At 40.9% G+C, this 13,418-nt stretch overlaps 1 protein-coding gene across 4 annotated transcripts in view; it reads left to right on the plus strand.

The window, feature by feature from the left end:
- Window positions 1-9,227, plus strand: part of gtdc1 (glycosyltransferase-like domain containing 1) — a 45,779-nt gene extending 36,552 nt beyond the window's left edge. For all 4 annotated transcript variants that reach the window (XM_026927868.3, XM_053234249.1, XM_026927873.3 and 1 more), the window contains 5 exons: window positions 4,618-4,727; window positions 5,532-5,676; window positions 8,238-8,308; window positions 8,669-8,760; window positions 8,931-9,227. In XM_026927868.3, coding sequence (XP_026783669.3) covers window positions 4,618-4,727; window positions 5,532-5,676; window positions 8,238-8,308; window positions 8,669-8,760; window positions 8,931-9,014 — 502 coding nt within the window. In that variant the 3' untranslated portion in view covers window positions 9,015-9,227. The remainder of the gene's footprint in view (window positions 1-4,617; window positions 4,728-5,531; window positions 5,677-8,237; window positions 8,309-8,668; window positions 8,761-8,930) is intronic.
- Window positions 9,228-13,418: the final 4,191 nt, after the last annotated feature.

A 13,418-nucleotide genomic window follows, 5' to 3' on the forward strand; every position in this document is an offset into this window, starting at 1 on the left:
TAGATTTGAACAAAAGGCTGAATCCAACTGTTTGGCATCTCGAAATGTTCCCTGTGTTTCCAAACAGAAATTGTTCAGGCTGTTGGATCAGTGTGTTATGTTTGACAGCGAGGCGGGGGCATGGAACATGGACAACCCACATGTTTTCGGTACAACATGAAGAAATCATTTTGGTGCAACAAAGAAGGACCATTGAGTCCATTCTAGGCGTATAATCTTAAATCCGTTCTGCTCGGATCTTTTATTTGCACAGCAGTTTTATTTCCCATTTCACTCCAGGGAGAAGACAAAAAAAAACCTCCAGTGACCAGTGTGGGTGAGAAACATCAATCGTTTTACAGTTGTTCTACGGCAGTAATAAGGGCCGAAGCCCACTGCGATGCCACGTCCTCCCCACGACAATGTGGAAATGCGCTGCCACTGAGCTGTGTTCGCAGAAAGAGCAGGGGAGGGATGAGAAAATATTTCGCTGCCCGCAGGACCGCTCTGTGGCTTTTGCTAAAGCTTAAATGTCTTCCACTCCCCATAGTTTAGAGCTTCTCTTGGCATTAATGGAAACCAAGCAGCGTTGTATCTCTGCCTCATCTGCTCAGCCTACAGAGAGGGGAGAGAAAAAGGTTTTCGAGCTACATTTTTCTCTCATGACTCTGCTCTCATCTCTTGGCGGGGACAGTGTGTTTCCTGACTGAAAAAACGCTCGTAAATCAGGTTAATGGGCGAAAAAAAAAATAAAGACCACCGGTGCAGAAGTTTCTACGCTGGCACTGGGATTTAGCCGTGTTTGTTTGCGTTGGGTCTCTGCGTCTCACCTACTCTTGTATCAGTAATGAAAGCGGGCCATTTTGTAATCTCCTGAAAAACTGAGCAAAACACAGATGGATTAAGGACTTGCAACATGCGCGTTTCATAAACACTGGAGCCGGGCCGAGTTAAATTAGGGTTTACACAGAGCCAGAGCAACTGGTTCGGAAAAGGGGAGGCTTGGATTATCTGTATGATTTAAGCCGCGACACAGTGTGTACTGTTTCACCCCTCTCTTTTCCTCTAAGCTTCGTTTTTTTCCCCTCTCATCACTTGCTTACAGATTGTTAATCTGTTTGTGGCCTGGTTAGGCGTTCATCCTGCTCCGGATTACATCGCTGTCTAATTGCAGGCGTTGCCTGGGACCAATCAGGTCAGAGATCTGTGCGTGCAGGTGTTGATGCCACGAGTGCTGAAATGAATCAAGGGTTAGGGAGGGATGAGTGATCATGATGTCAGACTTAACCTTCAAATTCTGTTTGGGGTAATAGAGACATTCTTAATGTTGTTTTGTCAGCTTGATGCTTGATCGTGCAAAATCGAATGATTTTGATTTTCAGAAGTTCATTACAATACACTACTATATAATTCTTTATATAGTTTCTTCTTTATATTTCTAATATATTACTATCTATTTCTTTTTATATTTGAATTGACTATGGTTTCTGAAGCATATAAATGATTAAATATGATGTTTGATGTAATAATAATTGTTTTTGGTCTTGAACAAGATACTGACGCATCTTGTCAGTAGCAGGCTAGCCGAATCTGATGTTACTTCCAGTCCCCAAAATTGCTAACCAATACCAAAACTCAAGCAAAGGGTATATTTAGCCATCGCACAGCATTACTTAAACCTCTGAGCATTCAGATTGGCCTATAAGCTACAGCCAGTGTCCGGGTTTTACTCAGCAAATCAAAATTCATGTGATAAAGCTTCACACGAATGAATAATAGCTCTTAACTGAAAGGGAAGTAAAAACCAAAGTAAAACATGAGTTGCAGTTTTTAGTTAGTGCTTAGCGGGAGAGCGGATGTGTGCTGTCAGAGTTTGAGGATTAAAAAAAAAAAAAAAACAGTCCCTCACACGCAGTTCTAAGAAATGTGGCGCAAGGCTATAAACTCACAGTAATAAACTCACACTAATATTACCATTGCAAGGACTTTTTACATGACTGAAGTACTGAAACTCATTTATGAATCTGTAGAGAAGATATCGCACTTTTTAAAGCTAGTCCACGTACGTTGATAAGAGTCCCTGTATAGTAGCTGTCCATTTTGTGCTTCTGTAACATCTCCGACACACACGAGTTTCAAGTTCATGCCTGGATGTTTATTTCTTGAGTTTATTTGTTTATTTATTTCCGACCATCTGCATTTGTTGGCTTTAATTGTAATTTTTAATTTTAATTTAGCAAAACTATCCAGTGGTTTAATACACTTTCCTGAATACAAACTGTCAAATTATAAATGTTCCCCTTCAAAATCGTATACAATATATCAAAACAAGTTTAAAAGTCATGGGGAATATATATAATTTTAAAATGATCAGGAATATAATTTTTTTTTAACATCTAATATTCTCACAAGTAATAAGCAACTAAGAGCAATTAACAAGACATGAGAATTCTTGCTTGTGAAATCCTCTTTTGTTTAAACCTTTTAAACACCAACAATGCAGCTATATAAATAGTGTATGGTAATTATATTATATTTTATATACTTATAAGTGGGGAAAAAAAAAAAACCATGGCCCTGTGTTGTGTCCTCTCTTTTGCAAATCCAGACGTATTTGTGCATCACTCTGTTTTTCTTTCTTTCATTTTTTTCCCTCCCAGTCTGTTCTCGAGGCACTAATCAGCAAGTGTAAGAGACGCGGGCACTGACGCATCACCGCACCACGTTGGCACTGCCCCTGAACGCTCCTCTGGCACCACCCTCTCCCCCGAGCTCGCAGCCAAAACTCTGCCATTTCGGAGTGACTGTGCATTGAAGAGCATGACGCACACCAGACTAGCAGCTTCAACAACACATTCCCAAACCTAAATTAGAAAACGTTTGCCATTCAGCGTTCCGAAATATGCAACATATTAGACATCAGTTTCAGTCCAGCGTTCAGGGATGTGCAACATTTTAGGAAAGAGTTGCCATTCAGTGCTCAGTCGGAAACAGATTTATCTGGATCAAGTGGCCAAGATAAAATCTGAAAATCTCATTTTACAAACATTATCAAAACAATACACTGTTTACATTTTCCTCTTATTAAACGAATGTGCACTGTATGTTCTATATGGGATTATAATGCTTACAGAAATACTCTCATTCTGGTGAACATTCTCCCCTCCCTTGTTTTTTTTTTTTTCTTTCCCCCCCCCCCCCATCAATCCCCTGATATCCTGTGCCTGGGCTTTCAAACATCCTATTAATTTACCACTTTTCACTTTCTCCTGATTCGTTTCCTTTTAACGTTTGCTGTAAATATAGTTAGAGATTTTTTTTTTTTCTTCAAAATGCACCTCTTGGGTGCGACTTAAAGGGGAATATTTAATCACAGCTGTCTGAACGAGAGGATGATATTCTTTTAAGTGTTAAAGGACGCTGCTAATGAGGGTCCCCACTGAACAAGCTTTTCTTGATTTGTTTTATTTGTGCTCCGTCTTCTAGCGAAGGCCGGCTAATCAAGCCGCGTTTGGGTGAAGACTGTTTACGGAAGCAGTCAAAAGGGGAATGCACGTTTGGCTGGAAAAAAAAGAAACCAAAACAATGGCGTGCAGAAATCACTGCCTTACATAATGTCCGCGATGCTTCTAAGTAATTGAATGCGACATGCACCGCAGTGGAAATTTTGGTCTGCTTTCAGACATAATATTGCAAATTAAACTTGGTATAAAACCCTGATCTGCTGGACTGGCAGTGACATTCTGCTGTTTTCTCTAGTCTGACTCCCAAAGTGCCAGCAACACATCAAGCCTCCTGCAATCCCGGCGTAGCATAGCTGACATATTAATTAACCCTGGGCTTGGGTGTCAGTAGGGAATAAGGCGTCATGCCGTGTACAGATTACGTTTTTATTTACTCCGCTGACAGGACGGGTAATAGGCGGCATGTCACCTCACCACGGGTCAACCGCGCTTAGACCGGAGGAGGGTTACATTCACATGTTCAATTCAAAGAAGATGTGAAATTAATGAGGGAATCAGCGCCGAGCCACAGGGGGACGTGGCAGCATAAAAGAAGCGGAAATGAGGATAAATAAGCTTTGTGCTAATACCTCATCTAAAGAGCTTCGGCCCAGGCGGGGTGGCATCTTTTGTCAAGCGTTTCAGTAATCTGCCTTCGACCTTCAACAAACGTCACTTTTGGAAAGGAAGGCCCGTTTTTGTTTAAAGGCACTCAAAGAAGGAAATGAGCTGCAAAATGAAAAGACTTTGGCAGCACTCTTCGAGTGTGGAGCGAACCCCGCGTGCCGGGCCTTTGGCTCACTTCTGGACTGTGTTACAGGCAGAGATGGAAGGACCATTTGATATTTATTTCCAGCTCATGCGTTTCGATTGAAATCTTTGGGCGTGTGGCCTTAGCAGGAGATGGTTTGAGTTATTACTTTAAAGGACAGAGAGGGAGAGAGACTTACTGATCCGTTTACAGAACACTGTGTGTTTGTTGCTATTAATATTCATGGGTTTCTGAAATCTACACCAAAAGCAGATTTTATTTAGGTTCTTTTTGGCATCGATATTACTGCGTCTTGTTTTAATTCTGCACTTTAATATTGTAGTACCAATGAGACATATTCATATTCATTTTCTTTCTTTGAAGGGAACATGACAAAGACCCCGAGCTGTTTTTCCAGACCTTGCTAAAACTGAGAGAGCGAGAGCTGAGCTTTGAAGTGTCCGTCCTCGGGGAAACATTTACCGATGTACCAGGTATGCTGAGACCCATAAAGATCTGTAAGGAAGAGCTAGAGAGCAGAAGGATCTCTATATATTTTTAATGTTAAATTGAGAACGTTGCTTTAAAATTACAAGAGCAAAAGCAAGTTAAATCAGGTCACACTACAAAGCAAAGTTTTTCATTTGCAAACAGTTCAGAAAGGGATTCCTTATTAGACTCAGTGTCTTCTTCCGTGGACGTAAATTTTATACATGTTGTTTATGTGCCTCTGTGCTTCGCCCTTCAGGCTTCATCCGCACCGTAGCTAAACAGTGACTAATTTGTTAAATACACCATTTTTTAAAGTTCAGAGATCATCCATTAGTCCTGTGTGACTTGTACTCATACCATTTTCATTGGCAAAACATGCTTCCATTAGCAGATGATTATGCTTTAATGTCTTTTGGACAGACTTGGATATTTATAGTGTTTCCTTAAGTTAATTTATACACACACAGCAGCTTACAGGAATCACAATCTCTTCTGTTGAGATCTAAACTTTTATAGTGGCATAAACAGCTTATGGGTGGTGGGGGGGTGGAAAAGGCACCATAAATGTTACTCATATTTCGAAATTATGTTTACGGTTGCTCGGAAGGCAATCATGCTAAAAACTCTTTTAATCCATTTTGATTTCAGTAATAGGATCACCATCGATTATTTTTGCCCTTTCCCGTTTTATATACGTCCGAATGTTACGACTGCCTCGTTCACGAACAAACTAGTGGCCGAAGCAAAAACTTGCCTCTCTCTGTTGATTACTTGTGAGTTTGACGCTGAGGTCTCGGACTTTGCAGACATCTTCGCCGAGGCTAAGGAACAGTTGGCTCGCCACATCCGCCACTGGGGTTTCATGCCCAGTAAGGAGGACTACCTCAGAACGCTGTGCCAAGCAGATGTTGTCGTTTCCACGGCCAAGCACGAGTTCTTCGGCGTGGCCATGTAAGTCTGCTAATGAAGGGCGTTTTCTCTCTTTTGAATGGAGTGGCCCCACTGTGAATATGTATATGTAGTAGGACCAGGAAACATCCATAATGGCACGACTTACCGAAACTAAATAACGTTGTAGGATATGCTTTTTTTTTTTTTTTTTTTTTGGGTTAGCTAATGAAGGGTGTTTACTCAACATTTAATGGTTTATTAACATTTACAAATGGGGTTTCCCTGCTGTGAATTTATAGCAGGACCAGCTGACAGTGTATTGGGTATAAGATGTGCCAGAATCAAATCAAAATTGGGTATGCTTGCTTAGACACGCACAAATAGATGATTGAGTGGTGTGTGATTACATCAGGGTAGGAGTAGATGGAATGGGACATGTTTGGTTAGGGTGAAGTGTAGTTTAAACCCAAAAATGTCAGTGTATGGGCCTGTTAGAGACTAGATTGCTAGAAATATACTCTGAGGTATTTTTTGAGTAGGGCGTAGCTTTGCTGCTTCACAGCTCCAGGGTCACTGGTTCAGTCCTGAGCTCGAGATCTTCCTGTGTCTGTGTGGGTTTTCTCTGAGTTCTCCGGTTTCCTCCCACCTTCCCAATCATGCCATAGGTGAGTTGGCTATTCTAAATTGCCCCCTAGATGTGAATAAGTTACATTCAGGCTCAGTTACCAGAGTCCATTCCACATGTGAATGAGATTGGTTGAGTTTTGATTGCGCCTATCTTGTTGTTCTCAGTCTTAAGTGGTTGGTAGAGAACGCTGTATTTCATGAAAGCAGATCTATGTCATTGCTGCAGTGTAATCACAGTCTAGTGCATATGATTTGAAGAATGGTAATTAAACGCATTGATCATTTTCAGAGGGACTGAAAAGAAAAGAGCGAGCTTGCTTGTGATTTAACATGGTCAAAATATAGGAAAGGGAATAAACAAGGAGGCCTTTGAGCGTGTGTGTGTGTGTGTGTTTGAATGTGTGTGTGTTTGAATGCGTGTGGCTGCATACGCTGAGTTCCTGCAATTAAGCACCTGCAGATTTTATGGGCTTGAGACCGTGAGCTCATACTTTTACTAGGTAGATCTGTAGATTATGGCCATGAACCTAAGAGCGATGATTTATATAGTAAATTCAGTACATTGTTAGGTAGATATACTGTACATTTGCCTAAATTTACTGGCAGCCCTGATTGGGTTACAGGCAAATTTGCTTTGTGGCCACACCACATGATGAAAAGCACCACGCCCACGTGAAGGGACTTTCTCCACCGCACTCTGTCCTCGTTATTGTGGAAATTAGCCTAATCTAATTAATTGTCAGCAGACACCCATCCATGCCCGGCAGAAAAACAGCGAGGCCGCCAAGCAGAATGATCGGCTAATTATATTTGAGATGAAAAGCCTGATAAGCATTTGTGCGCTCGCACATTAACTGCATTGACATGAAGCTGATCTTAATCAGTTTCATGAGACCGGAGCCAAGCGCCTACGAGTTTCCATGCTCACACGGCGGTAGATCAGTGAGGGAAACATTGTTGGTTGCACTTGGTGGTTATATTTAGTTTACAGTTCTGATTACTGTCTAGTGTTTGATGGAAAAGAGATCGGGCGCCTCGCATTAGACAAAGATTGAACTATGTAGAGTGGAACCATGTTCGAAACACTCTAGGGGTTTCCAAAGTCTTATGAGCACATGGTGCTGTGAGATGACCCCAAAGTTGCTTCAGCATTCTTCTCCTGTTGTGTCAAGTGACTGAGAGAAAAGTGTCACTCCAAGCCCCCTACCATGATCGACATTAAAACCGACATTAAAAAAAAAAGTTTTTTGAGAAGACTTGTCCCGTCGCTCAGTCAAATCTACTGAAATTCAGAGCTGAATGTCAGCGAGCTAATCGGATATTAAAATATGCATGGCTTTAGCATGGGGAATGAGATGGTGATCTGATGGCGAGGCGAGTGATGCATGGACTCGTGAAATATTAACGCTCATTCTACAAAATATTTAAACAGCCGGTCATTTTCCGCTGGCAGCTAATAGGGCGGGTTCGGATGAGGCGAGTCAGTTGGGAGCCAAGTTTGCCCCAGATTTAACTATTCACTGAGGATTTTGTAGTTTTGACATGGTGAAGCGTGAATTCCATCCATGTCTGTGTTCGGCCAAACTTTGACCAAACAGATCCACACAGAGGAGGAGTTCTCCTTTTGGGTTTTGGCTCCTTTTAACAGTTCTTCGTCATGCCTGCTGTCCGAGTTTTTCCTTGCCGCAGTCACCCTCGTCTTGCTCGTTAAGGGTCGGAATATGGAATTCTGTAAAGACGCTCCGTTAAAGCCACTGTGTTTAAAAAAAAAAAAATAAATAAATAAATACTGTTGGATAAAACAGACTTGACTTCTGACAGAGAGAAAATAAACGTTTAACATGTAAAAATATACAGATTCTTTGTCACAACGTAAGTGGACTGTAGCAGTAAATATTTAAGTCAAGAAATAGATTTTTTAAAAGTAGCTTTATATCTAACGAGTGTGTCACAGAATAAATGGAGATTTCTCTTAAACTGACCTGGTGTTACAGGTTGGAAGCAGTGCACTGTGGTTGCTACCCACTGTGTCCGAAGGCTCTTGTCTACCCAGAAATATTCCCTGGTAAGATTTCTTTTCTTTTTTTTTTTTCCCTGTTGAAGAATTTGACATTGAAGATGTCACGATGACAAAATTACGCAGCCTTTCGTACACCGCAAAATACTAATTGTCATAGACAAAAGCTATAAATTATGCCAAAGCAATAAGTAATTCATCTTAAAGCCTAAAGCATTGGGCATAACATATTTTGGTGTTCTTTATATAAATAAAGAAAACCCAAGCCCAGTTGAATAATGTAAAACATAACGCAGCATGGAGTCGGGTACATTTTTAATGCTGGAAGTGGTTCGTCTCTCTGCTCCATGCTTTGAGGTTTTTTTTTTGTGTAATCAAAAATGTATTTCTTCCTCCTTTTTTATGTAGGTTCATATCTGTACTCAACACCTGAGCAACTTTTTAAGAGACTTCAGGGCTTCTGTAAGCATCCACATTTAGCAAGACAACATGTTATTCAGGTGGGTCTTTATTTACATCTACAGATATGGTAACATTTATATCATAATCACTTTTGATCACATGGATGTCGATGATACACAGATTTTTTTTTTTCCTTAATCACAAATTCCACATTCTTCAGTGATTTGATCATCTTGTATCTTGATCCTATGTTGTACCTCTGTTTTAGGTGAACACGAGAAGGTTTTCCTGGGACGCTCTGGAACAGGAGTACAGATCTCTGTTGACGACAGGTTCCAGCAACACGTCATGACAGATGTGCACGTATACAAAATACAATATGAACCTCACTCAGGATTGACACTCTTCAATTAAAGTGAAGTAATGTGGAAGGACAATTTTAGCAGCACTTTATCAAGAGAATCACATATTATCAAGTTTTAGCAAGTTTTTTTAATCGCTTAAAGCTCTCCATTTTCAACTGATTCCATTTTATTCTCTTATTAAAATTCAAACTTGAACCTTATCCATCATGCAGTCATCATGATTGATTAATGTGACACTTAACAGGTAAGTAGCAAATTATAAACGCCAAATAAATAAAGTACAAAAGGAGAATAAGAATAACCAGTCGAAATCCCCCAAACATGTCCTACAGGCAACTAAAATAAAGTGTTACTCATGACTCTCATAACAGACACAGCCACAAACCTGCCTCAGCCTCACCACCTCTCCACTAAAACAACATCCACAGCACAAGGACCTCAACGCTGAGCGCTTTTACATGCATAGTTTTAAGGGAGAGGAGAAAAAAAACAAGAAGTAAAAAATAAACAACCTAGAAACCTGCGACCGCTGTCCGTGTTTTCCGCTTAGGCGGTGCCACCTCACATTTCGGTTCAGGTCCATTTTTATCCTTTTTGTGCCGGAGCAGAGCTGCACGGCTGGAATCTTCGCTTCCCACTCGGGCTGAGTGGCGGCCAAAGTTGTGGCTTGAAGCTCTTGTGGGCTCCACCTGGGGGTTGCCAGGTTGTGACAGAGTCCCCCGAGGCTCAGAAAAGGTTAATAGGAGGCCTTTGCTGCGCTGTGGTTGTGTCTAAATATATTCATAGTGTTTGCGTTCAGAAATGAGCCGCCGTGTAATTAAGGGGGCCCAAGAACAAGGTATTTATAAGCAGTCAAGAAATGTAAAGGGGAAGATGAAATAACATATTTCCCTTTAAGTGTGTTTGCATGTCAACCATACTTGAGTGCTTGGACCCTTTGATCGCTTCCCCCTTTTAATCTGTGATACTGAAATCATTTATGTTGGTCATTGGAAAAAAATGATTGTAATATATCCCTTTTTAAACTACTACCTCGCCTTCATGCCATGCAGTTAATACAAATGTATTGCTAATTCAGGTGCAGCAGATGTGAGATTGGAATTAAAGGAAGAAATGAAATCAGGTTGTTATATAGCCCCTTATTTCCCGAGAGCAAAATGAGGCCCATCGTTCTTGCTTTTGGCATAGGACCTGACCCACCTCTGGCTGAAAAATGATTCCTAATATCTTTTATCAGCATTCCTCATGTGCAACTATGATTTTCTTTCCTCCAGAAGATGCAGGGATGATAGCAGCTTGATGTATGTGTTATTTCAGGGACGTTCCCACTCACGGATTCATGTACAATGGTCTCAGTATCATAATCAAGCATGTGCAGGATACTAGTACAAAAGAAGCTTTAAGGGACCTAACGTGATTTCTCACATTTCGGTTTGGCGAAAGCCAACACCATGTCTTGCCGTGGTACGTTAGGCCCAAAGACGGATTGCTTTGACCCCCGAGTGCTGTGACAGATCTGCTGTCGTTTGAGGATCCTCTCCTGCAGCGTCAGACGAGTCTGGCTGACCTGAGGTCAGGACCTAATGACGCCATAAAGCTTATACCACTGCTGTTTCGGCACTTACAAAATGTCATCCCACATATAAAAACTTAATAGCAACCTCTGTAAAATGCAGTAGGCATTAAGACATTTTTCACTGGCCTTTTTAATTCATGTTCCTGCTTCTGACTGACAGAATCGGAGGAACCGAAGTGGCACAAGCAGTCCAAATCTCAAAGTCTGGTTGCATGAAATGGCCTTATTTTTTTCAAGCATAATTTTTGAAAACATTTGAAATTAATGGAGCTATAAATGCTAGGGAAACATTAAAACGCAATTAGGATTTGGTAAAAGAAATGACTGATGGAGTAGGACTTTGCAGATTGTGTACAGAGGTTTCAGAAAAACCTCTAACCTGGCACTTGAACCTGTAGCTGTCAATCCAGTACTCTGTCAGATTTGGCGGTTAAATGTAATTATGTAGTAACACAAAAAATTCTGATATGGCAAAAAATAGAGGACAAACTCACACAGGTGGCCGAAACAAAGACTTGTCGAGTCTAGGGATAACTGCCTTTCCACCCACTACACTGAAAGTTTGGCAGTTTTAATCCTTCACCCACCTCACAGATTCTCAGTCTTAACAGAAGATTTGTGGCTGGTGGTTTAAAATGTGTTTATCTCCGACATACCATTTTACCTATCGCAGGACACTGGATAAAGGGTTTAATTTGAACATTTCTACAGCTGTGCTTTCTGTAGTCTCTAATAAAGTTGACTACAGTATAAAAAATGCAACAGCTGCCCCAAGTTACACAGAAAGGTGTTGATTGTTGGTGGGAGGAGGTTTGGGGATGTTTTTAAAATGGATTATCAACGAGAAACAGTAGCATTAATTTCACGCCCCAGCGGTGATCCTGCTTCTGTTTGGCTGTTGTTCTAAACCTGAAAGAGAAAATTAAAGAATGAAATTCTTTAAGCAATGAATACCTTTAGTGTGTGTGGTGGGTGAAAAAGAAATCTTCCTCTGAAATAAGAGTATCGAGGCTAGATTATGCATGAAATGGGAATTTTGATTAGCAGCAGTTTTGTTTTCCCAAATGCAGCTTCCGTATTTTGTCAGCCTTTTGTTTTTGGGCAAATCAAATGGCCAGAATGTTAGTTTAAGTGTTACTACATGTACCAGCCACTTTATTAGGAACACCATGCTAATAATAGTTAGGACCCCACTTTGCTTTCAGAACAAGCTCACTTTTCTTGGTGACATGGATTCCACAAGGTGTTGGAAAGATTCCTTTGAGAATCTGTTTCCTGTTAATATGATTGCATCACATAATTGCTGCAGATTTGTCAGCTGCACTTTCATGCTGTGAATCTCCCTTTCGAACACATCCCAAAGGTTCTGTGTTGGATTGAGATCTGATGACTGGGCCAATGAACTACACTGAACTCATTCTTATATTCATGGAACCAGTTTGAGACAACACCAGCCTGAACTGATGACACAAGACAGACTGTGGATTCATGCTGTTGACACCAAATTCTGACCCTACAATCTGCATGTTGCAACAGAAATTCAGATTCATCAGACCAGGTGATCTTCAGCCGTCCAGTTTCGATGAGCCTGTGCCCACTGTAGCTTCAGATTCCCGTTCTTGGCTGACAAGAGTGGAACCTGATGTGGTCTTCTGCTGTTGTAGCCTATCCACCTCAAGGTTCTGCGTGTTGTGCATTCTGAGATGCTTTTCTGCTCACCACGGTTGTAAAGAGTGCTTATTTGTGTTACTGTAGCCTTTCTGTCGACTCGGACCAGTCTGGCCATTCTACTCTGACCTCTCTCATTAACAAGGCATTTCCGTTCTCAGAACTGATGCTGAGTGGATGTTTTTGGGTTAAATGGCCTTATTTTTTCAAGCGTTGTTTTTAAAACGATTAGCATTTGATAAAAGAAAGAACTGGTGGTGTCGAACATTTCCAGACTGTGTATAGTCATTCAAAAATCACTGATTGGCACTCAAATCTGTAGCTTTCAACTCAGTACTAAGACAGATCTGGTGGTTAAGTGTAATTGTGTAGTAACCCTAAAACTTCTGATATGGAAAAATAGAGATGATAACCTCACACAGGTGGCAGGAACAAATACTTGTCATGTCCATCCACTACACTCCCATTTGTTTTTTGGTTTCCACACCAAGTCTGTGTAAACCCTAGAGACTGTTATGTGTGAAAATCCCAGGAGATCAGCAGTTTCTAAAATACTCAAACCAGCCCATCTGGCAACAGCAACTATGCCACGGTTAAAGTCAGCGAGATCACATTTTTTTCGTGATGCTTGACGTGAACACAAACTGAAGCTCTGCATGATTTTGTGCATTATGCTGCTGCCACATGTTTGGCTGTTTGGATAAATGCATGAATGTGCAGGTGTAGAGGTGTTCCTAATAAAGTGGCCAGTGAGTATATGTAGTCAAAGCCTTTTTTTTTTAAGCTTGAACAGAAGACATCAGAAGACAGATGTCTACAACCTACTGCCCATTTTTGATCATTCTACAAATCCTATAATGCATATTTGATGTACTTATATTAAAGTCTTACAAGTAGTTAAGAACTAATGCTAACCATGCCAGTGTTCCTAATGTAAAAACAAGGCAGAGGCAGAGCGCTGTCCTTGTGTGACACAGTCATATGCTATCAATATGCTGCCATGTTCTCTTGGAACATGCTCCCCCTTTTAATGGGGCCTGGTGGTTAGAACATGGCAGGCAGTTCACAAGGACACAGCATTGTTATGCTTTCATTTACTTTTTTGAGTCTTTTTTTTAGCATTCAGCTCTTTTTTTCAGCCTTACAA

Source organism: Pangasianodon hypophthalmus, chromosome 5, assembly GCF_027358585.1.
Source record: "Pangasianodon hypophthalmus isolate fPanHyp1 chromosome 5, fPanHyp1.pri, whole genome shotgun sequence".
Lineage (NCBI taxonomy): Eukaryota > Metazoa > Chordata > Actinopteri > Siluriformes > Pangasiidae > Pangasianodon > Pangasianodon hypophthalmus.